General features: G+C 45.0%; 1 protein-coding gene across 1 annotated transcript in view; it reads right to left on the bottom strand.

The window, feature by feature from the left end:
- ETNK1 (ethanolamine kinase 1) overlaps positions 1-24,479 on the bottom strand; it is a gene marked incomplete at both ends in the record, with an annotated part of 42,872 nt that overhangs the window by 11,993 nt on the left and 6,400 nt on the right. The window contains 3 exons of the mRNA XM_080706221.1: positions 922-1,064; positions 5,463-5,603; positions 15,271-15,530. Of these exons, the coding sequence (XP_080562347.1) occupies positions 922-1,064; positions 5,463-5,603; positions 15,271-15,530 (544 nt within the window). The remainder of the gene's footprint in view (positions 1-921; positions 1,065-5,462; positions 5,604-15,270; positions 15,531-24,479) is intronic.

Here is a 24,479-nt window from a genome sequence, read left to right as displayed (position 1 = left end):
ATATAGTTATGACCATGTTAAAGAAAAGTCTTTGGCTTTAGTATATTGGTAATAGCATACTTGATCAAAATATGATCTTCCCACTCTGTCTCCAAACACCAGTTCCCTATGAAAAGCAATAGCTTCATAGTTTTAAGCATATCTTTTAATTACTCTTTCAATCAAAACTCTATTTTTAAATTCCACTTTAGTATTTAAAGGGCATCTATCATTTAGCAACCAAACCTCAAACCACTTTACCCAATTATATAATACAAACAAATGTTTCTCAGATACAAAATCATAATTTAAGTCAAAATATGAAAACTCACAAAAAAAATTCCACCGAAAAGCACGAATGCCTACGTCAGAAAGTGTTATGACCGTCACCAGATCTTGATTTCTGGCTTAGCAGGGATGAGCATGAGGAAGTACAAACGGCACTTCCCTCCCTGGCTCCTAAGCATCACGGTCCTAACAAGTCAGCACAGCACAGGCAGTGGGGCCCAGGACGCGTCTGTCTCTAACGCGCGGGCCTTCCCAGCGCTGTGGGAATTCTCTATAATCCAAAACCAGGCAGTGCAACATCAGTTCTCTCATCTTCTACAAACTGCTTGACAGGCAGATGCCCTTTCAACTCATAAACAGTGAAAGAGACTTTAGAGTTGCGTGCATGATGAACAAAATCATTTTTACACTTAGAAAACCAGTAAGAACCACAGACTTTCTGACAAACCAATTTTTAAGGTATTTTATACAGATACATAGAATATATTCCTAGATTATCATTACCACGACTTCATAACCTAAAGGAATCTTTAAGACTGTGCATGTTTTTACCCTGGCATCTGAGTTACGTTTTCTTTTACGGATACAAAGATCAAAGGGCCATTAAGAACACAGCAACAGGCAGCTCGCCACACTGCTAAGCCAGACACCTACCTTGCTTCTCGTTGTAGATTATGTTCTTACACAACAGGTCGTTGTGGCAAAGCACAACGGGAGAGCCCAGGCTGGAGAGCACGTCCTTCATCCACGCCATCTCCCGCTGGAGAATCTGGGGGCTTGGGACGTCACTAAGGAACCTTCAGTTCAAAACAAGAGGTACAGCTCGCTTACATCAGTGACGATGCTTTCAGGTTGAAGGATTAGACTCTACTTCGAGCAAATCTTTTCCTTTCACTGCACATTCTCCTGAGTTAAACTAAGAGCCCCATGTAATCGAAAGACTGGAATATAGAAAAACACTCTGCAATGAACTTAAACATGAATAAAGGGAAAGTAATAACAGTTAAGATGTACACCTGAAGAGTAAAAGATCTATCACTACAAAACTGCTGAGGAAGTGATATCTATAGTTAATGTTCACTAAATACTATTCTAAAAGTTTGACATTTAGCTGGCTGCCATGGCGCACGCTTGTCATCCCAGCACTCGGGGACTGAGACAAGAGGATCGCAGGTCGGTGGCCAGACTCAGCTACGTAGTGAGGCCTCTGCAACTTTCTGAGATTCTGTTTCAAAATAAAGAATAAAAATTAGATCTGGGGTGTAACTCAGAGGTAGAATGGCCCTGGGTTCCATTCCCAGTACTGCAAGTAAATAAATAAATAAATAAATAAATAAATAAATAAATAAATACATAAATAAATACATAAATAAATACATAAATACATAAATAATAAATAAATAAATAAATGTATGTTTGACATTTATCTCTATCTTACAGATGAAGAAACTAAAACATAAAGAATGTAAATGTTTGTTTGTTTGTTTGTTTGTTTTTGCGGTACTGGAAATGGAACCCAGGGGCATTCACCTCTGACCTACACCCCCAGCCCTATTTTTTATTCTTTATTTTGAAACAGGGTCTCACTGAGTTGCGAAGGGCCTCACCAAGTAGCTGAGGTTGTTCAAGACCATGATCCTCAGATCTCTGCCTCTTGAATGCTGGGATTACAAGCACGCACCACCACGCCCCGCCTGAATTTAAGAGTTTTAAGTATACTATTTAAAGTTACAAAGTCTAGAGTCAGGCATAGTGATGCACGCCTGTAATACCAATAGTTGGGAGGCTGAATCAGGAGGATCACAAGTCCAGGGCTAGCCTCAATAACTTACTGAGACCCTGTTTCAAAATAAAAAGAAAAAACATGTTTTTTTAAAAGGGCTGGGGTTGTAGCTCAGAGATAAAAAAAATAGCTCTAGGTTCAATCCCTAGTGCCAAATAAGTAAATAAAGACTATTAAAAAAATAAAATACCTATTTCACGCTATGATGGGTGAATACAAAATAAATCAAGTAAATTCTCAGAAAAATAATAGATTACTATAATTGGTGAATTAGAAAATCAAGGTATGTTATAGTACCTAGTTAACAACCGAAATATTATAGAAGCTGCTTCAAAAGTGATAAAAAAAAATGACCAAAAAATGACCAAAACCTGGGCCGCGTGAATTCCTCAAGAGTATCATTGGCGTAGAAAACTAACATTTAGTTTCCTCTTTCTTCTCCTCAATGCTGTCATGCTCTCTTGATTTTGTGTCTTTAACCTCTCAAATTAGCCTTTACTTTTCCATTTCACAATACAGATGTTTGTACAGTACTAAATTAACCTACTCAAGTGCTTCCTCCCTCTATTTCCCCCATAGCTGTATTCTCTTCTATGAAGTATCGCCAAAGCAGCCCTAAGATGCGCTTTTCAAAGTGCCTTGACTGATCAGGAATCTCTCCACTCCGGGTGCAGGGCGGGGGTTATGGCGCTGCGGGGAAATGACAGAGTTTGAAGCCCTGCGGCAGGCCTCCTCCATCGGCACAAGCAGAGAGTGCTGGCTGGCTGGGTCCTGGCGGCGAGCTTTCTACCCAGCACGCGTTTCCTTTTCTCCCTTTGTTTATCATGCACACCATCAGCTGTTCTCGAGGCCTGCTCACCTCACAGATTTTGAAGGAGAATCTAGGAAATGTTAAAACCCGACAGTAGGGAACTTGCTAGCCTGCAGGGGGCCCTGGGTTAGCCCAGCCCCACCCCAAAAAGCCCTAAAGAACCTTTACGGGATCATTATTAGCATTTATGTGGCCAGGCACTGTTTTAAACACTTTATCTGTTTTAACTCAATCCTTGCAGAAACCCTTAAGGTTAATTAACTGCTCTTACTAGTCCATTTGTGGGGGGAGGGTCTGGAGGTGGCCCCAGGGGCATTTGACCTCCAAGCTACACCCCCTGCCCTATTTTTTTTTATTCTTCATTTTGAAACTGGGTCTCACAGAGTTGCGGAGGGCCTCAGTAGCTGAGGCTGTCTGTGAACTGCGATCCTCCTGTCTCAGCCTCCCAAGCGTGCCCACCACGCCCAGCTTACTAGTCCACTTTGTAGGCGAGAAAATGAAAGGAGGAAACCTGCCCAGTAAAAGAGCAGAAATGGTCCTGCAGGATGGGGTATAATCTCAGCCCGTCTGGGTCCAAGTCCTGGCGCTCAACCCAACAACAGTCTCTCAGCTCTGCACGCCTTCAAAAGCTAAGAGAATCTTGTTCACCATCACCACAGACTCACATTTTTAAGTGGGTTCTCCTACACTTTTTCAATTTAATAGCTGTAGCTTCCAGAATATCAAGCATACTAGAACTGTGTCTAGAAGTTGGCCTGTCCTCACTATCCAAGTTTGACAAGCCACCTGCAAATCCACACGTAGCGCTGCCCCTCGGTCCCCGCCGCGGCCTGGCTCCAGACCTTCCAGGACACCACGCTCGCAGTGCGGCCTCCCCTGGCTCTAGTCACCTCCGGGGTACCCGCCAAGCCCACACCAGGCAGTGGTGTGCGCCGCTGCGCGGTTTAGAGAACGAGGCCTCCATCCACGCTCAGGTGGGGGTTATTTTTACCCACTGATATTCGACAGACAGCGGCTTGGATCTACAGAGCCTGTGGATACAGAAAACAGGCTGTGCAAAGCACATCAAGCCTTGAAATAACCAAAGAGAAGGAAAATGTGTCGCTAATGCATCATACTAAAAATCCTAAAGAGAAAACTCCTACGGGTCCTGCCGGTTCACTGCCCTTGTGCTCGTTCTTTTTGCTTTTATTGTTCTGGAGAGCGAACCAGGAGCATTCCACCTCCACGCCACACACAGCCCTCCCAGTTTTGTCTTGAACGAGGCCGAGCTAGGCTGCTGAAAGTCTCAATTGCTGAGGCTGGACTGGGACCTGTGGCCTCCTGTCTCCGCCTCCTCGGGACCAGTACAGGCCTGCGCCACCAGCCCTGGCTCTCCCCTGTTCCTGAAGCAAAGACTTCTGAAATACAGAGGTGCGGCCTTCATGTTTTAGATGTCAAAGAGAAAATAAAATTTCCAATTTCTGTACTAGTTATAACCATGTTATATAAAAATATTTGTATTATTCAGATTCTATGTAAAAATATTTTGCCAGGTGTGGTGGTGCACGCTTGTAATCCCAGCATTTGGGAGGCTGAGACAGGAGGGTCGCAGTTCACTGACAGCCTCCGCACAACAGCCTCGGCTATGTAGTGAGGCCCTTTGCAACTCAGTGAGACCCTGTTTCAAAACAAAGAATAAAAAATAGGGCTGGGGTGTAATAGCTCAAAGGTAGAATGCTCCTGGGTTCCATCCCAATACCTCACAAAAAAAGTAAAAAAAAATAATAATTCTATATAGAAAATAATAAAACACATAATCAGTTTGAACTTGAGAAGATAGTCTTACAAAGGCTGGGGAAGAATCCAGTGAGTAAATTTTCAGCCTCCTTATCTGACATTTGAAGAGTCCAAGGAAATTAAGCAAACCGAATGTTCGCACACCCCAATTTTTCTTTTTTCCTTTTTTTTTTTAGTACTGGGAATTGAACCCAGGGCTTTCTGCCTCTAAGCTACACCCTCAGCCCTATTTTATTTTCTATTTTGAAACAGCATCTCGCTGGGTCGCAGAGGGCCTCACTCCACTCCTGAGGCTGGCTGAGAACCTGTGTTCATCCTGTCTCAGCCCCAGCACTGGGTTTTAAGAGCGTCCTCTCATTACTACACTGTCCCAAGGCCTATCTGTAGACCTTTTAAAAACAGCTTTGAGATTTTAACCCTTTTCCTGCTGTGCAGTGTTTTGCTATGTTGTCAAGGCTGGTCTCAAATGTGCGGTCCTCCTGTCTCAGCCTCCCAAGTACTGGGATTACAGGTATATGCCACCAGGCCCAAGTAATGGTGATCTTTATATTACAATTATTTTTAAAAAAAGTTTCAAGTTCATTTCTTGCTCCCCACTTGCACCCACTCTAGGGGTTACAGGTGTTTTTATTGTTATTGTTGAAGGCGGAAAGTTAGAGGGTAGAGAGGCAGTTGTTTCTGTAATGGCATTTAAAAGTCAAAGAATCAAAGCAGAAAGTTAAACTAAGCCCGATTTTATACACAGAAACCCTGTAGTTACATTTGAGTTTCTATCATAGAGCAAAGCAACAGGAGAGACTTCACATATCAAAGAGAGTTTACCTTTTATTAATGTCTTCATCTGCAAATCCTGTGGGAATGAGCGAGAAGTATTTCCCCATCTTTAACCAGAGGTTAGACTTAGGGATCCAGCCGTTGTGTGCGTGGATGGCATGAATTTTAGCAAGCTGACGAGCTATTAGCCTGTTCAAACAAAACAGCACAAAAGAAACCATGAGGCATCATAAAGTTTATACTGATCCACACAGGCTCTTCACTGGGCCACACTCGAGGAGGGTTTTCCAGGTCGCCTAGGCACGCCCGTGCACTTCCCTGCAATTCAGGTGAGCAGAAACGCCTCCCTCAAGAGGGCGCACTCTAGCACTCCAGCAGGTTGCGCCACGGCCAGACCTCAGCAGGCATTCGGCTGCTTTGGTCAGAGCCCTCGCTCCTGCTGGCACCTCCCAGTCATTTGGCTCCGCTGACCTCCCGTCCTGGCTCTGAACGCCCTGGCCTGGCCTGCGTTTGCAGTTGAACCCAATCTCTTTCCCTACTCTGAAATCCCAGTGCCGGGGTCCCTCTAGCTCTCATGAGGGTCCTCCATGGAGTCAGCCTCACCACATGCTCACCAAGCAAGGCCGAGCCATCAACAGGACTCAGGACAGGCTCGTCACCGGGAGGGGCCCTCAGTGTGCACCCTGAAGCTCGCCCCCACTTCCTACTGCCCGATGGGGGATCCATCAGATCAGATCTAGCCAGTCAGACCTGAGCCACCGCTCCAGACAAGCAACCGGAGTGGAAGGTGGAAAGGGCGGTTTTGATTCTTAAGATTCCCAGCGTCCACTCTGAAACAGGGCTCACGCGCCTTTCCAGGATTCTCTGCAAAGGCAGCCCGGGAGCCCAGCCGGGCCCTCTTCCCTCCCCTGGGCTGGTGTCTCCTCCCGGCTCTCGGCCTCCGGGGCCCTCAGCAATGCCTTCTAAGTCACCCGTCAAGGGGCAACAACTACAGCTTATAGACTACAGCTGCACGGGAGGGGCACCTTAACAAGAATCTGATGAGTTAGAATCACTCATCTTGACAACACAGTAAGAAGTCTACCACAAGACCGATTTCTCATCAGGTAAATTGAAATCTATTTTGAATTTCTTAAATCTCAAGCAATAAAATTTCCTTTTTTCTTCTGCAAACAGAAATAAAAACATATTAGGAATTAAAACTTATTTCTCAATAATCACACTGAATGTAAATGGCCTCAATTTCCCAATAAGACAGAAAGTGGCAAAATGGATTAAAAACCAGAATCCATCCATCTGCTGCTTACAAGAAACACACTTTACAAGTAAAGATAGTAACAAACTCAAGGTAAAGGGCTGGAGCAAGGTAATTCATGTTAAGTAGCCATCCTAACAAATGTGAAGTAGTATTTCACTGTAGTTTTTATTTGTATTTCCTTAATGATTAGTTATATTATGATAATGATGAGTGATATTCATGTGTTTATTGGTCATATAAAAATCTTTGGAGATTCATTACCTATTTTAGTCTTTTACCTATTTCTAAATTGCAGTTTGCTTTTATTGTTGCTAATTTTTAGGATTTCTATTTGGAATATTAATATACCTTCAGATATAGCATTTGGAAATATTTTATCCATTCTATCAGTAACTTTTAATTCTGTTTGCATTGCCTTTGGATATACAATACTTTTTTATTTTTTATGAAGTTTATTCTTTTGTTGCCTGTGCCTTTGAAATCATATCCAAGAAATCACTGCCAATTTCAATGTTGTGAAGTTTTATGACCCAGGTTTTCTTCTAAAAGTTTATAGTCTTAAGATTTACATTTAGGTCTTTTATCTATTTTGAGTTAATATTTGTATATGGTGTGAGGTAAGGGTCCAATTTTATGGCTTTTCATGTAACTTATTTTTCAGCAATATTTAGAGAAAAGATTATTATTTCTTTCACCAAATGTTCTTGGAAACCTTGTCAAATATAACTTGACCATATATGGGAGAATTTATTTCTAGGCTTTTTATTTTACTCCACTGGTTTATATATCTGCCTTTATAGCAGTACTACACTGTTTCGATTATTGTAGCTTTATAAGGTTTGAAACCAGAAAATGTACATCTTCTAGCTGTGTTCTTTTTTGAGATTGTTTTGGGTGTTTAGAGTTTATATTTCATATTAGGATAGAATTTTTCTGAAAATAAATAAGTAAATATATAAAAAATTAAATTAAAGTAAAAAAAGGAAGTTGGAATTGAACACCAAAAAAATAAAATTAATGCAATCACTTTGGAAAACAGTATGGAAGATCCTCAGAAGAAGGAAAACAAACTTACCAAAATACCAAACTAATGCGTGAGCAACCATGTTCACAGCTGCACAGTTCACCATCGCCACACTGTGGAGCCAGCCAAGATGTCCTCAACGGATGAGTGGATTACAAAGCTCTGGGATGTGTACACAGTGGAATTTGCCCAGCCATAAAGGAGAACAAAATTATGGCATTTGCAGTGAAATATCACAAAAAATAAGAAACCAGATGCTTTGCCTAATGTGTAAAAACTAGGGAGAAATGGGTCACAGGAGGAACCCTAGGTGAAGAAGAGATCCTATAGAGGAGCGATTAAGGTGCCCTATCTGAGGGATGGGAGGGGGAGAGGGACTCTGTAAAGCAAATTATGTACTTAAACATATCAGAGTTCATCAGGAAGCCAAGCATGGGGAGGAGGGCGGGGAGGGCAGGGGTTAGGGATTGGGTAAGGGCTGATGGGGTGATGTGTGCATGTATGTCTCAAGTTTTTTTATCCTATTAAGAAGTATGACTACAATGCACGAATAAAAATTTATTTAAAAAAGAATCATTAAAATTAAAATGTCTGAAAGACACTGTCAAGAGAATAGAAAAGGCCACAGAGTGAGACCGAATATTTGTTTTCATTCTGGGGTGTTTGCTTTGTGTTAGAGTGCTGGGCGTGACCCCGGAGCCGCACACAGGCCGGGCAAGCGCTCTACCACGGAGCTGAGCCCCAGCCTGGAGAGAAAGCACCTGTGAGACACACGTGCAATAAGTGACCGTCATCAGCACACCAGTGACTCCTCAAACTCAGCAACGGCAGCTTCGCAAAACTCCTAACTAACTTCAAGGAGAGAAGATATGCCATAGTTACTTCTTGGTGCCCTTAGACGACTGGCTCCAGGAACCCTACCCTCACAGACACTGAACTCTGTGGATGCGCAAGGAAGACTTGACACATGATATGAGGTCATATTTGCACATAACCTACCCAAATCTCCCATTTGCTTTAAATGATCTCTACTTACAATACCTAAAATAATGTGAATACTGTGTATATAGTTATGCATTTTGTTTAGCAAATAACGACCAATTATATCCGCAAACCCAGTGTGTCCATTCCAAGACAAGGCCTTCACGTGCAAGCTCTGAGATGTGCACAACAACTAACTCAAGTTACATTTCTTCCCTTAAGTCTGGCCCTGGGTGGCGCTTAACTACACTTCAGCCAAGATTGCCCCCAGTAAGAGCAAACTCTGAGTCGTCCTGGAGAGCACACGGGGACCAGCCACCCTCTCCCTGGCCACCTCCGGGCCCCAGGCGGCGAGCAGCTCTGCTCTCCGTGTCCCAAAACACCGGGCCACTGACGACGGGATGAAGCCTCATACGGAGCCAAGTAACTCTCCTCCGACGGCGGCTGCCCGAGGCACAGGGCACAGCGAGGGTAGCAGGCTGCCGCCTGGGCAGGAGAGCGCTCCAGACGCGCTGCCCATGGGCCTGCCTGCCACACCATGCTCCACCCCCCACGCGCCGTAAGACGCACGGGCCAGTGCTGCAGGTGGAAGCTTTGGCTTCAACGTGCACTTAGCACCTGTCTTTTCAAACAGGGTCTGGCTGTGTTACCAGAGTAGCCTCAAACCCCTGCAAGTAGGCGTCCGTCCTGCCCAGCCTCCTGAGGGCCGGCCTATACTGCCTGCCTCTGTGCCCGCCTGTGTGCAACTTTAAGACTAAAAAATATGCTTCCAAAAGAATAATAAACCCAATAGATTGGGATAGCACAATCTGCCTAAGTAACAGTAATAATTTTTAGTTAATATTCCAGTTGTTTGAAGATTTACACAAATTTAGCAAAATGTGAGAAGATGTGAGAAAAACTTAACTACAAAAGTTAGAAAATTATATTTCACATATGCCATGCATTGGTCTAAACAATTTACAGACAGGTGGAATATCCCTAATCAGAATTTCCAAAATCTCAAACTCTAATGTGAGAAAAAAATAAATAAAAATCCACACCTGTCTTCAAGTGATGGGGTCAAATCACAGGCACTCTAAAAACATCGTACAACCCAGAACGATGGTGCCCGAGGGGAGGCACAAGTTCAAGGCCAGCCCCGGCAAACTAGGAAGCCCCTGTGTCACCATGAAAACACACACAACTGACAGGCCCAGGGTCAATCACCACACACACACACACACACACACACACACACACACACACACACAGAGCGTGAAATACCCTCAGGCTGTGTGTATAAGGTATAGATGAAACAGAAATGAATTTCATATACAGACATGAGTCCCACACTCAAGATGTCTCATTAGGTTTGTGAAAATGTTCCAAAACACAGAGAAATACTTTGGGATAAGGAGTATTTAGCCTATATTGCTCGATTAACGTATTTAATCTCAATATCATTGGCCATACTGCCACCGGCGGCGGCAGCAGCAGTGAATTCACCGAGTCCAGTACAGCTACATCTGCGTACTCAAGAACAGTGAGTCAAATTGCGGGCCACAGAGGAGAAATCGCAGTATTGGGCCTCCTGCGACTTGACCCAGTGAGGGAGTGGTGGTGGCAAAGATATCACACCATAGGAGAACGTGCAACCTGGCACCCCCCATAGTTTAAAGCAGCCTCTATCGACTCCCTGGGTCGGAGACTCTGTGATACAACCCAGTAAAGGAGTAGTGGGGTCAGAGATACTACAGACTCGAGATCCAGAGCACCTTAAGTGAAGCCATAGTGACCCAAGGGAAGAACCCAGAGAAGGCACAAACCTCCGAAATCATGGGAAAGAGGAATAACACTGGAGCAATGAATGTGCACAACCCCACAACATCAGAACCTGATAAAACAGAAAATCAGAGATTTCTAGAAGATCATATCAGGAAAATAACTGTAGAAATAATAGAGGTGCTTCGAAAAGAACTCAGAGAGAGCCAAAAAGAGATAAAGCATGCAATTAATGAAGTAAAGGCCTCAATTCAAAGCACAAACAACCGATTAGACCACATGGGGAACAGAATCTCGCTCTTAGAAGATGAGCAATCCAAAAATGAACTCATAGTTTCTAATCTAGAAAAAAATATCCAACAGCAGGAATCTGACATTGAAGAAATATGGGCCCATCTTAAGAGAGCTAACCTAAGAATAATTGGAATAGAGGAGGGAAAAGAAAGTGATACCAAAGGGATCAACAATCTCTTCAAGGAAGTAATAGCAGAAAATTTTCCAAATATAGAGCAAGAGGTTGATACACAGATCCAGGAAACTTATAGAACTCCCTTTAGACAGGATCAGAGAAGAGGATCCCCACGCCACATAATTGTCAAAATGACCAATGTGGAAGCCAAGCAGAGAATCTTAAAGGCAACAAAAACAAAGGGCCAACTGACATTCAGAGGCAAACCAATTAGAATCACTCCAGACTTCTCAAACCAAGTCATGAGAGCCAGAAGGGCTTGGAGTAACATATTCCAAACTCTGAAAGAAAACAACTTCCAGCCAAAAATTTCCTACCCAGCAAAACTTTCTATCAAATTAGATGGAGAAATAAGAAGCTTCCATGACAAACAGAAACTGAAGGAATTTATGTCTTCAAAACCAGCGCTAGAGAAAATACTCAAAGAGATTAACTACAAAGAAGAAATAGGTAACACACACCAGAACCAGAGAAACAAGAGTTTCCATCCAACAGACAATTAAGATGGGTTATCTGTGGAGATTCATTACTTATGTTAGTCTTTTACCTATCTCTAAATGGTATTGTTTGCCTTTATTGTTGTTAATTTTTAGGATTTCTAGTTGGAATATTAATATACCTTCAGATATAGCATTTGGAAATATTTTATCCAATTCCATTAGTAACTTTGAACTCTGTTTACACTGTCTTTGGATATACAATATTTTCTTTTATTTTTTAGGGAGTTTGTATATTCTTCTGTTGCCTGTGCCATTGAAATCATATCCAAGAAATCACTGCCAATTTCAATGTTGTGAGGTTTTATGACCCAGATTTTCTTCTAAAAGTTTATAGTCTTAAGATTTATATTTAGGTCTTTTATTTTGAGTTAATACTTGTATATGGGATTAGGTAAAGGTCCAATTTTATTCTTTTCCATGTAATTATTATTTTTCAACAATATTTAGTTAAAAGATTATTATTTCCACCACCAAATGTTCGTGGAAACCTTGTCAAAAAGAACTTGACAATATAGGGAAGAATTTAGCTCTAGGCTTGTATTTAACTCCAATGGTCTATATATCTGCCTTTAGAACAGTACTACACTGTTTCAATTATTGTAGCTTTATATGGTTTGAAATCAGAAAATATATATCTGCTAGCTTTGTTCTTTTTCAAGATCGTTTTGGGTATCTAGAATTCATATTCCATATTAGGATAGATTTTTTTCTGAAAAATAAATATATAAATATATGATAGTTTCACCTAAAAAAAACAGAAAAAAATATGCTCTAGTAAGAAAGAAAGCAAAAAGAAATATTGAAATGCTATCTTTAAATCATCAAACGCTTGGTATCAGACAAATGAAATTGTTATGTGAGATTATCACTTTTAATTTTGGATAAATTGCTATAATACTAGATGTCAACCACTAAGCCAAGCATGGGAGGGAGGGATGGGGAGAGAATGGGGTGGGGATCGGGTGGGGGCTGACTGGGTGATGTGTGCATGTATGTCTACAAAAGTTTGTATCCCACTATGATGTATGAATACAGTGCACCAATAAAATAAAATTAAAAAAAATATATCAACCATAGAAGCAGGTACTATTACTATTACCAATTTTTTTTTTCTTACAGTACTGGGGATTGACCCAGGGGCATTCTATCTCCGAGGTACACCCCCAGTCCTATTTTATTCTTTATTTTTTGAAACAGGATCTCATTAAGTTAAAGAGGCCTCACTAAGTAGCTGAGGCTAGCCTCGAACCTGCAATCCTCCTGTCTCAGCCTCCCAAGTACCGGGATTACAAGCATGTACCATCACACCTGGCTACTATTCCTATTTTTAGATTAGTAATAGTATTAGGCTTTGCCAGCCTCCAACTGATATATTTCTCCATCCCTGTGACAAGCTCAATAAAACTTTAGTGAACATTCCTGTCCCAATATAAAGTTCCTTGTTCCTAAGAAATGTACAAAAGTAAGCCGGGCATGGTGGTACACGCTTGTAATCCCCGCGCTTGGGAGGCTGAGACAGGAGGATCGCGCAGGTTCGAAGCCAGCCTCAGCTACTTAGTGAGGCTCTCAGCAACCTAGTGAGACCCTGTTTCCAAATAAAATATAAAATAGCTCTGGAAGTATAGCCTGGAGGTAGAAAGCCCCTGGGTTCCACCCCCAGTACCACCAAAAAGAAATGTACAAAAGTAAACTGGGAGTGGTGGCACACGCTTGTAATCCCAGCATTTGGGAGGCTGAGACCAGAGAATCATGGTTCATGGACAGCCTCAGCTACTTAGTGAGGCCGTCCGCAACTTAGTGAGACCCTGTTTCAAATTAAAGAATAAAAAATAGGGCAGGGGGTGTAGCTCGGAGGTCAAATGCCCCTGGGTTTTGTCCCCAGACCCGCCAAAAAAAAAAAAAAGAAAGAAAGAAAAAAAGAAAGAAAGAAAGAAAGAAAGAAAGAAAGAAAGAAAGAAAGAAAGAAAGAAAAAGATATGTACAAAAGTAGAGATGCCTGTAATCCCAGCTACCTGGGGGGAGACAGGAGACTGATCACAACTTCAGGTCAGCCTGGGCACCAGAGTGGGGAGGGGTGGGTGAGGAGAATGGCAAATACAAGTTTTGGGATTTTGGTCCTGGATATTGAACCCAGGGATGTTCTCCCTGAGCTACACCTCCCCCCACCCCTTGTATTTTGAAACAGGGTCTCACTAAGTTGCTAAGGCTAGCCTAGAACCTTTGATCCTCCTATCTCTGCCTTCCAAGTATGGGGATTATAGGCACACACTGCCACACCCAGTTAGCAAACACAAAATTATTAGTCAGGATCCTACAATACATCTAAAGAATACACTTGTGTAAAATAAGAGACCATGCCTGACGCTAAAATGTGGGTTTGGGATACATGTCTAGGACAAAATAACTTAACATTTGATCCAGGTTTAGATACTGGTCTATTTCATTTTTATCAGTTTGCTGCTTTGACAACTACCCCCCATCGGTAATTAAACTCAAAGCCAAACTCAAAAACCTCCCAGTTACACCCAGCCCTTTTGATTTATTTGAGAAGGGCTTCACTAAATGGCTGAGGGTGGCCTGGAACCTGCGGTTCCTCTTGCCTTGGCCTCCCATGTACTGAGAATGTAGGCACGTGCCACAACACCTGGTCAGCAAGTTAATTTTTTTTCTTGGCACTGAAGATTGAACCCAGGGTGTTCTACCTCTGAGCTACATCCCTACCTTTTTTTTTTTTTTTTTTTTTTTTTTTTGAAACAGGGTCCCACTAAGAGGTTGAATTGCTAAGAATGGTCTGAGACCCACGGTCCTGTCTCACCAGGCATGCACTACCGTGGCCAGGTTCTAGCTGGGCATTCTTTAAGCATGACCCAAAGGCCCAGGAAGCCTGAAGCCCTTGAGGATGCGGGTGAGGCTGGGACAACTCACGGCCTTGTCCCGTCAGGGTGCAGCGCAGCTCGGGAGGCCAGGAGACACAAACACGCCCTCGCACAAAGGCGAGAAGCACGTCCACTTCCTGGGCTCGTGCTCTAACAGTGCTCTAACTCCTACTATGACAAATACGAATAATAAGACACTCAAAGTTCTGTGAGTGTTCAATTACTTTTCAGAGTTATAAAGGGATCTTGAAAACAAAACCTCTGAGAATGAAGAGCCTGCTATTTTCAAAACAGCCTCATTTTCTAGAGCATCAGAACAGAAAGCAAATTTTAAGGATGATAATTGTAGGGAAATCAATCAGGCACATGTGACATTATTCCTTATGGGAAATATAAAATACTGAGTTAAATAATGAACACCTTAAATAGCAGGAAGTGTTAAGAGAACAGAAGCTTATCCGGGACTCTGAAAAGCAGAGCCGGGTGTGGGGGCATATGCCTGTACCCTCAGTCCTTGAGAGACAGACGCGAGGATCACAGGTTTCAGAACAGCCTCAGCAACTTAGCGAGCCTCTCTGCTGTACAGACCCTGTCTCAAAACAAAAAGGGCTGGAAGTGTATCTCAGAGACAACTGCCCGGTGCAAGCCCCCGCACCACCAACACAAACAAAGACTCTGAAAATAGGGTCAATTAAGTAGTAGGTCATTAGAAATAAGAAATGTATAATACTTTGATTCAAGCACTATTTTAAAAAATTAAGAGAATGTCTTGCATGTCTATAAGCAATTAATCAAAAACTTCTTAGTCTTTTCTTCTACAGAGTCAAAAATGAAAAAAGAAACTATAAAAAGCTTTTAAGAAAAAAATAACCCCGAAAGTTTTCAAGGTAAACAAGTATTGTTCAAAGAAAGAAAAGCCAGTTTTAAAAATATTTCCTTCGTGCATTTAATATGTTTTTCCAGAGCAAATGCCAAGAAAGCTACCTGAAGATGGCTGGGTTGCAGACGTGCTTGGGGTCGAGCGCTTCTCCCTGGATGAACTCGTAGCACAGCCCGTTGTTGAAGGTGCAGTAGAGCTGCGGGGCGCAGCCGTGCGCCTGCAGCACGCGGAAGCTCTTCACCTCCTCGTCGCGGTCGACCAGCAGCTCTGTCTTATTGCCATAGATCCGCACCAGGACGACGTCTTCCATGCTGTCACCCACGTAACAGCCAATGAGTTTGTTTGTGATTCCATCCGTGAAGAGCTGCCAGAGAAAAAATGGGGGGGGGGGTTATGTATTCTTAAGGAACAGGACAGGAGACACTCGAAGACAATGACTGAGACACTAAGAAAGCACCGCACCCGGGAGCCAGTACTGGGAAGCGAGACGGCCTCGGCCAGAGTGAGGCGCTGCCTCAAAAGGAAAAGGGCTGGGGTGCCGCTCAGAGGTAGGAGGCCCCTGGGTTCAACCCCGTACAAAACTGAAATAAAGAGAAAACAGCAGGGCTGGGGTGTGGCTCCGTGGTAGAGCAAGTGCTCAGCACAAGACCCGTGGTTCAATACCCAGCGCCCAGGATGAAAGGGAAAAAAGGTCCATTTTTTAATATAAAAGACCCCTGGAGGGTGGGGGTGTAGCTTGATGGAAAAGGATTTGCCCAGCACGTGAAAAGGTTTCACCCCCAACACCACACACCAAAAAGAAAAAGGAAAAAAGAGCCTTTGAATACGATTTTATAAAAATTGCTTATAATTTTAATTCTAGACTTAAAGGAGTACTAATACTTAACCCATTGCCCTTCATTCCTGCAGCACTGTGTCTCCCTTGAGCCAAGGTGCTACTTATTCAGTACGTCTGCAACATCTCTGCACACCGTCCTGGAGGCCTGCTGCACCGCAGCGGTCTGGTACAGGAGCAGTGTGTGCACACGGAGGGGAGCCAAGCTGTCCTGTCCTGCAGACTGGCAAGTCTGGGGAAGGGACGCCACCCTCCTCTTCCTAGTGTGGCACGCCGCACACCAAAGACACCAACAGCAGCCACGGGCTTAAGTCCACACACATGACCTAACACAACTGACATCACAGGACATCTCCAAGTTCAAGAAAACTGGATTTTAAGTGTTAACGTTAAAGAGTATTCAACACAGACTAAACACTATTTAGTACTCCAGTACAGCAGTTTAAACACAAATGCTGTGGTTAAGAAGCAAATGACACCTTCCCTGGAAGAAGATAAAGGGATGCCGTGGAGATTTTTGTGGTATTTTCTAACTGGGTCTTGGGGGGCTTTTCAAGGCCAAATACTTCAATCCTTTCTAAAACCCTGAGTGTGAAAAGTATATTGAAAAGCAGTCAAGCCAGGCCTGGGGGCACATGTCTACTCCAGAGGCTGAGGCAGAAAGAGCTCCAGTTTAAAGCCAGGCTGGGCGACTTAGCGATCCTTGTCTCAAAATAAATAAAAACAGCTGGGGATGTGGGGATGTAGCTCAGTGGTAGAGCACCCTGGGTTCAATGCAAAGGGAGCGAGGAGGGAGGGATGGCAACACTGACACAGACCCTAGACTGGAGGCTCCCGCTGAAGCTGAAAACTCCTGTGGGGGGAGACTGAGGGCCGCCGCTGGCCTGGCGGGCGGGAGCTGAGGCAGCCTGCTTCTAGGCCTCTAACCTGCTAGGCTTGCTCTCTCTCCTGCCCACGCCCCAGCTCTTCCTTACAAAGACCCCCGGCACTGAGCTCTCCCAGGAGGAAGCCCTGACCCTGGAAGTCCCCGTCTCCCTAGGAGCTGGCTTCGAATGGAAGCCGTGCTCCTGCCCACCTGCCTTGGGGGCAGGCGCCCGGGAGCGGCTGGCCTCTGGAGGTAGCATTTCTCGAGGCCTGCTTAAGAAGGGCAGCTTTTATTTCCCTCCATCCTCATTTAACACTACAACTCTGTCTACCCCAATTCTAACTCAGAACTTTTGGAGGCTCTCAAGTAAAATGAAGGGAGAAAAAGAAAAAAGTGAAAGCATGAGATTTTTCAAGAAAGCTGCGCAAGAGCGGGAGAAAAAGACAAGCGCTAAAAGTGCGCGCTCACACATGCAACTAACTTTCGGTAACCATTTCTGTCTGATGTAGACAAAGAAATGAACTTCGTCCAAAGCACAGAAACTACGTCCTCCTGCCCTGGCTTCTTTCCCAGCCTCAGCACGGACCCCCATCCTCCAGCCCCCGCCAAGATGGGGCAAGGACCACCCTCGCATATGAACTGGCCCCGCTCCTTCCTAACAGCGCTAGCTCAAAGGACAGCCCAGGACCTGGGCCTCCGCACCCCACCAGCAAACCCAGGCCTATGGAGGCTGACACACACCGCTGACAAGCCCAGGCTGGAGCTAACAAACGCACTGCGCTCCGCCACAAACGTGTGTCTGCTGACCGCTGGCTGCAGAACAAGGGCCCTGGCTGAAAGGTCCTGGGAACAGACTCTGCGGAGTTCCCAACTCCAGGTAAACCTCCCGCACCTCAACCTACTGAACCATCCAAAAGCTACCTGTGTGAGACGTGCCTGGAACTGAACGCAGGGCCTCACGTGTGCTCATAAGCACTCTACCACTGAGCTATCCCCCAGCCCCAAAATACACTGCTAACGCGCACTAGGCACGCACTACACAAGAGATGCCACGAAATCTCTCCTATACATGCGACTCCCCTCGCTGGACGGGGGCAGAACAAATGGAAACTCCCGAGCTAGCTCCTCTCCCAAGCCCATCCTAGTTCCCAGCAGAGCTGCAGCGCCTGCTGCTCCCCCCGCCACGTCTCCCCTCACACTAGCTGTGCGCAGACCTTCCTTGGGGCCAAAAGAGCACCGGAATAAACAGCGCTCCACACAGAGAGCTCTGAATGGAGCTAGCCATATATTAAATTCTAACACAAAACAGTAAAATAACAGGACAAGATCATACGAGTAATTAAAGACAAAATCTAGGTAGGTATGGTGGTGCACGCCTGTAATCCCAGGACTTGGGAGGCAGAGACAGGAGGATCGCAGGTTTGCAACCAAACTCAGCAATTTAGTGAGGTCCTCTGCAACTTGGTGAAACCCCGTTTCAAAATAATGACTAAAACAGGGCTGGAGGTGTAGCTGGGAGGTAGAAAGAATGCCCCTGGGTTCAACCCCCGTACCACACACCAAAAAAAGTTAAACACCATCACTTCTACACAAATTCTCTTTCCCACCTTAAAAAAAGCCTACACATTAATCAGACATGCCATTCAACATTATTACCTCAAGTTATCAGTACCTTACATTTTATTATGTTTGGTTTTGTACGATTAATTATAATCTGTTAAATAGGCCTTGCCTGTGCTAGGTTTGATCCCTGGCCATACCCAAAAAGAATTAAACATAAAATATAATAAAACTGGGAGCGTGAGCTGAGAGACACTTCTAGATGGATAGATAGATGAATGGGCAGATAGATAGATCCCCAAGAGAAAAGAACAAGATGGTTACAAGTTTTCTAGAAATCTGAGAAAAATCCCTAACCTTCAAGATCTAAGGCGGCTGGACAAGCGGAGCCGAGGCACACCCAGGAGGCTGGAGGGAGGGCGGGAGCGGCCTGAGGCCCACAGGCTGGAGAGACAGCCTGCCTGGGTTCTCCGGGCTCCAGCAGAGCGCGCTATGGTCTCTGGGTGAGGACCCCCGGCTGGAGGCAGGCTCCTCTCTCCACCCCTGCGCACTCTGACCGGGCCTTCCTTAACCTCACATAGGAGTATTTTAATCGTCTCACTTCAGGTTTAACTGCTCCCCACCCAAAGAGAAAAAAGGAAAGCCCATCCTCAGCACGGCCACTGCAGCACCTCAAGATGCTGGGGTCCTTAAACGGTTCACACACTGCTTAAAGGGTGCGTTCCAAGCTCCTCGGGTCAACAAGTTTTCTCAGCCTCCCAACTACATAGTAACCTAGCTGACAAGCTTCCTCCATCCAACAGAACACAGCCTGCGGGACACTTCAGAAACAGGCTTCCTTCCAAAGCAGCCTCAGTGCACGTGAAAAGGTGAAAATCCGTCTGTTCTCCAAGTACAGTGGATGTGAGCTGGCTCGGCAGCAACAACACACAAGAGTGACAGAGCAACACACCTTGCACCTTCACAAAGAAAACCCGCAGCAGGCGTGAGAAAGCACCTCACTGACAGCGAGTCCCAGCGGCCGCACCGGCTGCCTCTGAGCAGCAGCAGGAGTCTGGTCTCTCCATCCACTGTCTAGGTCTCCAGGCTCAAGGAAGCCACCACCAGCGCGGCCAACGTCTGTGACCATGGACCCGCGCGGTGTGAAGCAAGCTTTACTCACCAGAGAGGGCAAGCCAAGCTTCGCACAGCCCCCCTCCAGGGGCTAGCAGCCCCTCCCAGCAGCAAAGCAGCCAGCCTCTCCCCTGCACCAAAAGGACCTCACGCCTCCCTCCTGCCTGGCCAGGTGACAGAGACCAAGATGCAGCAGGCTCCAGGACCCACCCACAGGCAAGGAAAGGGTCCAGGCCAGTGAGCGCGCAGGGGACTGCACCAGACACTGCCTTTCCCGGCACACAGCAAAACCTGTGGGTGCTTATAACAACTAATACGAAACGGAAAGTTTAAAAAAGCAAATCCATGAGCTGGGGAGCTTCGTGGCACGGCACACGTGACCCTGCATCTGAGCTCCAGCACCACAAGAAAAGGCAGTTAGTAATCAAGCTTCTAACTGGAGAAGCTTCAAAGATAACAGCCTACTAACCTTCAAAAGAGATCGGCAGTTGGTAACCTAACAAATTTTATCAAGACAAAAACCAACACAAATTAGCAATTAAGAAGTACATTTCACTAAAGAGCCATCTCCCATCTGATGCAAAACTTGCCAAACTGTACAAGAAGACTCATCATCTAATTAAGATAATCAGAAGAGTACCTTTCCTCATGAACATAGTTATCAACACCCTCATTAAACATAATAATTCCATATAAAAAGTATATACAACCAAATGGGGCTCACTCCAGGAATATAAATATAAAGGTTATTTAATAGCCAATAATAAAAATTTTAGATCAATGTAATTCACCTCAGTAAAAGAAAAATGAAGGGAAAAAAGCATCTAACCACAAGATGCAGAAAAGCATTTGATAAAATCCAATGTACATTCATGATGAAAATATTCAGCAAGCTAAGAACAAAAAGAAACGTCCTTAATCTGATTAAAGTATTCAAAGGAAACCTAGAGCAAACCTAATTTAAAAAAATCACTGAGCCGGGCGTGGTGGCGCACGCTTGTAATCCCCGCGCTTGGGAGGCAGAGACAGGAGGATCGCACAGGTTCGAAGCCAGTCTCAGCTACTTAGTGAGGCCCTGTTTCTAAATAAAATATAAAAAAAGGTCTGGAAGTATAGCCCGGAGGCAGAAAGCCTCTGGATTCCACCCCCAGTACCACAAAAAAATAAAATAAAATAGGTCTGGGAGTGTAGTCTGGAGAAGGGTTCCATCCCCAGTACCACCAAATAAATAAATAAATAAAATCACTGAATTATTTTTATTAGTGACATACCTAATAAAAAATGACTGAAAATGTTCTCTGAGACTCTGAACAAGACAGGCTGCCTACTGTAACTTTATTTCAACAGTGTGCTGGAGATATGAAGAGGGAGGGAAAAGACAAGGAAAAAACAAAACTGTTATTATTTGCAAACTGTATATAAAAGAATTACAAGAAGAATCTGTCTGCAGAAAAAAATACACAGAAAGCAATACAAAAATGGCCAATCCAACAGAAAAATTAACAAAGACTTGAGCAAGCATCTCAAAAGGAGACGTACAATAACCACACAGCCAGGTGTGCTGCGCTGAGAGGCTGAGACAGGAGGACTGCAGGTTCAAGATGGCCTCGGCAGCTTGGCAAAACTCTCAGCAACCCGGCAAGACCCTGTTTCAACAAAAACATAAGAGGGCTGGGAGCACAGCACAGGAGGAGGATGCCTCTAGGCTTAATGCCCACGACTGCATGAGCATGCATGCACTCACGAGCACACGCGCACACACGCACATGCACACACATATACACTACTTGTCAGGAGAAGGCAAATTAAACCTTAAATAATATGCCCCTACCATCCACCAGAATGATTAAGATGAAGACAGGCAGTGCTGTCTGGTGAAGGTGGAGCTCACCAAAACGCTCACATAATCCTCAGGAGTATAAGCTGGGACAACTACTTTGCAAAAGGGAAAAATGTCTAGCAAAACCGAAACCCATGTCAGACCCAAAGCTCCTTTCAGGAAGCCCTAACAGAAACATATTTATGGCAACAAAAAGATGTATACAACTGCTTGTAGAAACCTAGTTTTTAGACAAAATTGGCTCTTCCAGGTGAGTATCAGGGAAGATACACGAGTTGAGTCTGAGTGCAGTCTCTGCAGGAAGGTTGACCAGGCCCTGCGCTTTGGATTCAAGGACTTTTCATTACATGGCTCACTATTAACAAACTTACTTGTTAAAATAAAAGCATTAGTGCAGCGTTTCTACCACAGAGACTGTGCTTCTGCTCCAAGCTCTTCTCCCACTTGCAGGAGCCCTAGAGAGGGCGGCAGAGCCATGGCCTCCGCAGTGCTGCAGAGCCAGCAAGCTCAACAGTGGCCTGTGAGGATGTTACCTGCAGCTATACAGGGTTGTTAAGCAGAAAAGCACAACTCCTTTGGAACTCTGGCTTTAATTTTCATCTTACCGTCTTAAAGAGGGGAAATATACATGCGTGTATATATACACACACAGGCACACAAAGAAAAAAAATGTCAGCTTTCCCTATTGTTGGGTTCGGCGTCTGGGCTTAACCAATGGCAGACCAAAAATATGTGGAAGAAAAGTCACAGGAACATGTCCAGACTTTGGGGGAGGGTCATTATTTCCAACACAACAGGTACAGTACTTATCACACAGCACGTACACTGTATTCTGCATTATAAGTAACTGGAGGTGATTTCAATGTACATGAAAGGACGTGCATGCTATAATCTACGTGGTGTGGAATCTAATAAAAAGGACTGTGAAGCATGGAGACGTTTACAAAAGGCTAGTGAGAGAAAAGCAACACAAAACTGCACATGGCTTCAACTACATCGATGCTTCAGAGAAGCAGGACTGGACAGAAACGGCTGGGAACAAAACAGAGTAGAAGAGAACGTGGACAGGAAGTGTTTTCTCCTCCTCATCAAGGTTTTGATACTGTGATAGATCTTTTAGTAAAACGACTGTGTTCACGCAGCCTCTTCTAAAAGGAACTGTATGCATTTATCGTATTTTCTCAAGAGAACTTACTTGTGAACAAAGAATAATCCCAAATGTTCTCGTGTTAATTATCAAAGGAAGAAAGAGAAGGAAAGGGAGGAGAGGGAGAAGGGGGGGGGAGAGGAGGAGAGGAAGAGGAGGAAGAAGAGGGGAAAGGGGAAAGGGGGAAGAGGGAGGAGAGGGGGAAGGGGGAAGAGGGGGAGGGGGAGCGGAGGAGGGGCCCACTTGGCACCCACTCTTGCTCTGGCTACCGCTAGAGGGAGGGAGGTTAGGCCAGGAAAGGAAATGAACGCAGACCTCCTAAACCCTCCCTCTCCCCTCACCTAGGATGAACAAATCCTATATATGTAGGTGACCAGATGTCAAATCTGTCCCTTAGTGCCATCTCTAAGGCCACTGTCCTAATTTGGCCCTAGGGCCTCTTGTTTGAAGTAAAACAATAGACTCTCCTACTTAAGTCTTTCTCAAACTTACTTTTCTTTTCCCGTTTTTTTTCATGAAACTCTCCCTGTGCCGCAGGCTGGCCCTGAACTCTGCCTCGGCCGCCCAAGCAGCCGGGTCTACAACTGTTCAACCCCAGACCCCAAATAACCTTCTCAGAATGCAATATACATGAAGACACTATCTACCATCTGATGTAATTCAAAGGGAATTTTACATAAAACTAAAACAGGCTTCACAAAGCAAGACTTAATGTATGCTTGGCTTTCTCAAGTATTCTATCTGACTGCAACTCATCTTCTTAACCAGTAGAGGTCTCAGCCCACAGGCCGCGGTGGCTCAACCCCAGTGCTGGGGAGGCTTCAGACAGGAGGGTTACAGGTTCAAAGACAGCCTCAGCAACATGCCAAGACGCATCAAGAGGGAGACCCTGTTTGAAAACAAAAAATAAAGCAGGGCTGGAGTGTAGCTCGGAGGCAGAGTACCCTGGGTTCCACCCCTAGAACCTCAAGAGCAGAGTCCCAGCCTGCTATATTTTATTTGGCATCCTGTTGGTGTGTGAAAACTATTAGTTTCAAACTCATGTCCTAAGCACTCACTTATCCCCGCTTCAGAACACCTACTCTCCAGGGCCCCACAAGCGGCGTCTCCTCCCAGCACAGAAGGTCTAGTTTTAGTGAGGATCTGGGGTACAGCCTATTCGTGACTGGGGTGACTAGCACCAACTCGCTCGCCAAAACGCCAGGGGCTGGCCACAGTGAGGGCGGGACGGCAGAGCGTGCACCTCAGCCACGCACAGAAGGCTCTGGGGCGCTCCGAGAGGAGAGAAGGCCACTCCACCAGCGTCCGGCCAGGAAGGACGCAGTGTGGCAGCGCACCCCTGCAATCCCAGCACTGGGGAGGCCGAGACAAGCAGATCACAGGCTCGAGGACCGCCTCAGCAAGTAGTGAGCCTTTCATCAACCAGTGAGACCCTGTTTCAAAATAAAAATAGGGCTGTGGGTGTCTACAACTCAGAGGTAGAAGGTCCCTGGAATCAATCTGAAGGGAGGGAGGGAGGGAGGAAGGGAGTGAGTTCTGTCAAATTCTCAAAGACTGGGTAGAGTAACTTACTAGTATTGGTGAGAAATTCTTGACGTTTTTTCTTTCTTTTTTTTTCAGTACTGGGGATCAAAGCACTGGCCACAGCCCAAGTTGATATTTTGCTTCAGAATAACAACAATGATTTCCTTCAACCAGTGTTTCTCTACATCGTAAACTGTCACATTTCTTTAAACCATATATTTAAAAGACTATCTTATCTGCTTAAAGTGCGCAGCAGGCCCTTGCCTCTGGGCCCTACCACCAGCTGGGCTCAGCTGCAGGGAGCTCATGGTGGGGGCCTGTCAGGGCCTCGGTGAGGCCTTCTGCCGAGTCAGTGAGGCCTTCTGCCGGAGTCGGAGTCTTCCCATGCCCAGGGTCCCAGGGTCGGTGGTGAGAAGGAATCCTGCTGAA

The sequence above is a fragment of the Muscardinus avellanarius genome (genome assembly GCF_963383645.1).
Source record: "Muscardinus avellanarius genome assembly, chromosome: 11".
Taxonomy (NCBI): Eukaryota; Metazoa; Chordata; class Mammalia; order Rodentia; family Gliridae; genus Muscardinus; species Muscardinus avellanarius.
The sequence above is the reverse complement of the archived record's forward strand: the minus strand, read 5'-3'. Positions and strand labels throughout refer to the sequence as shown.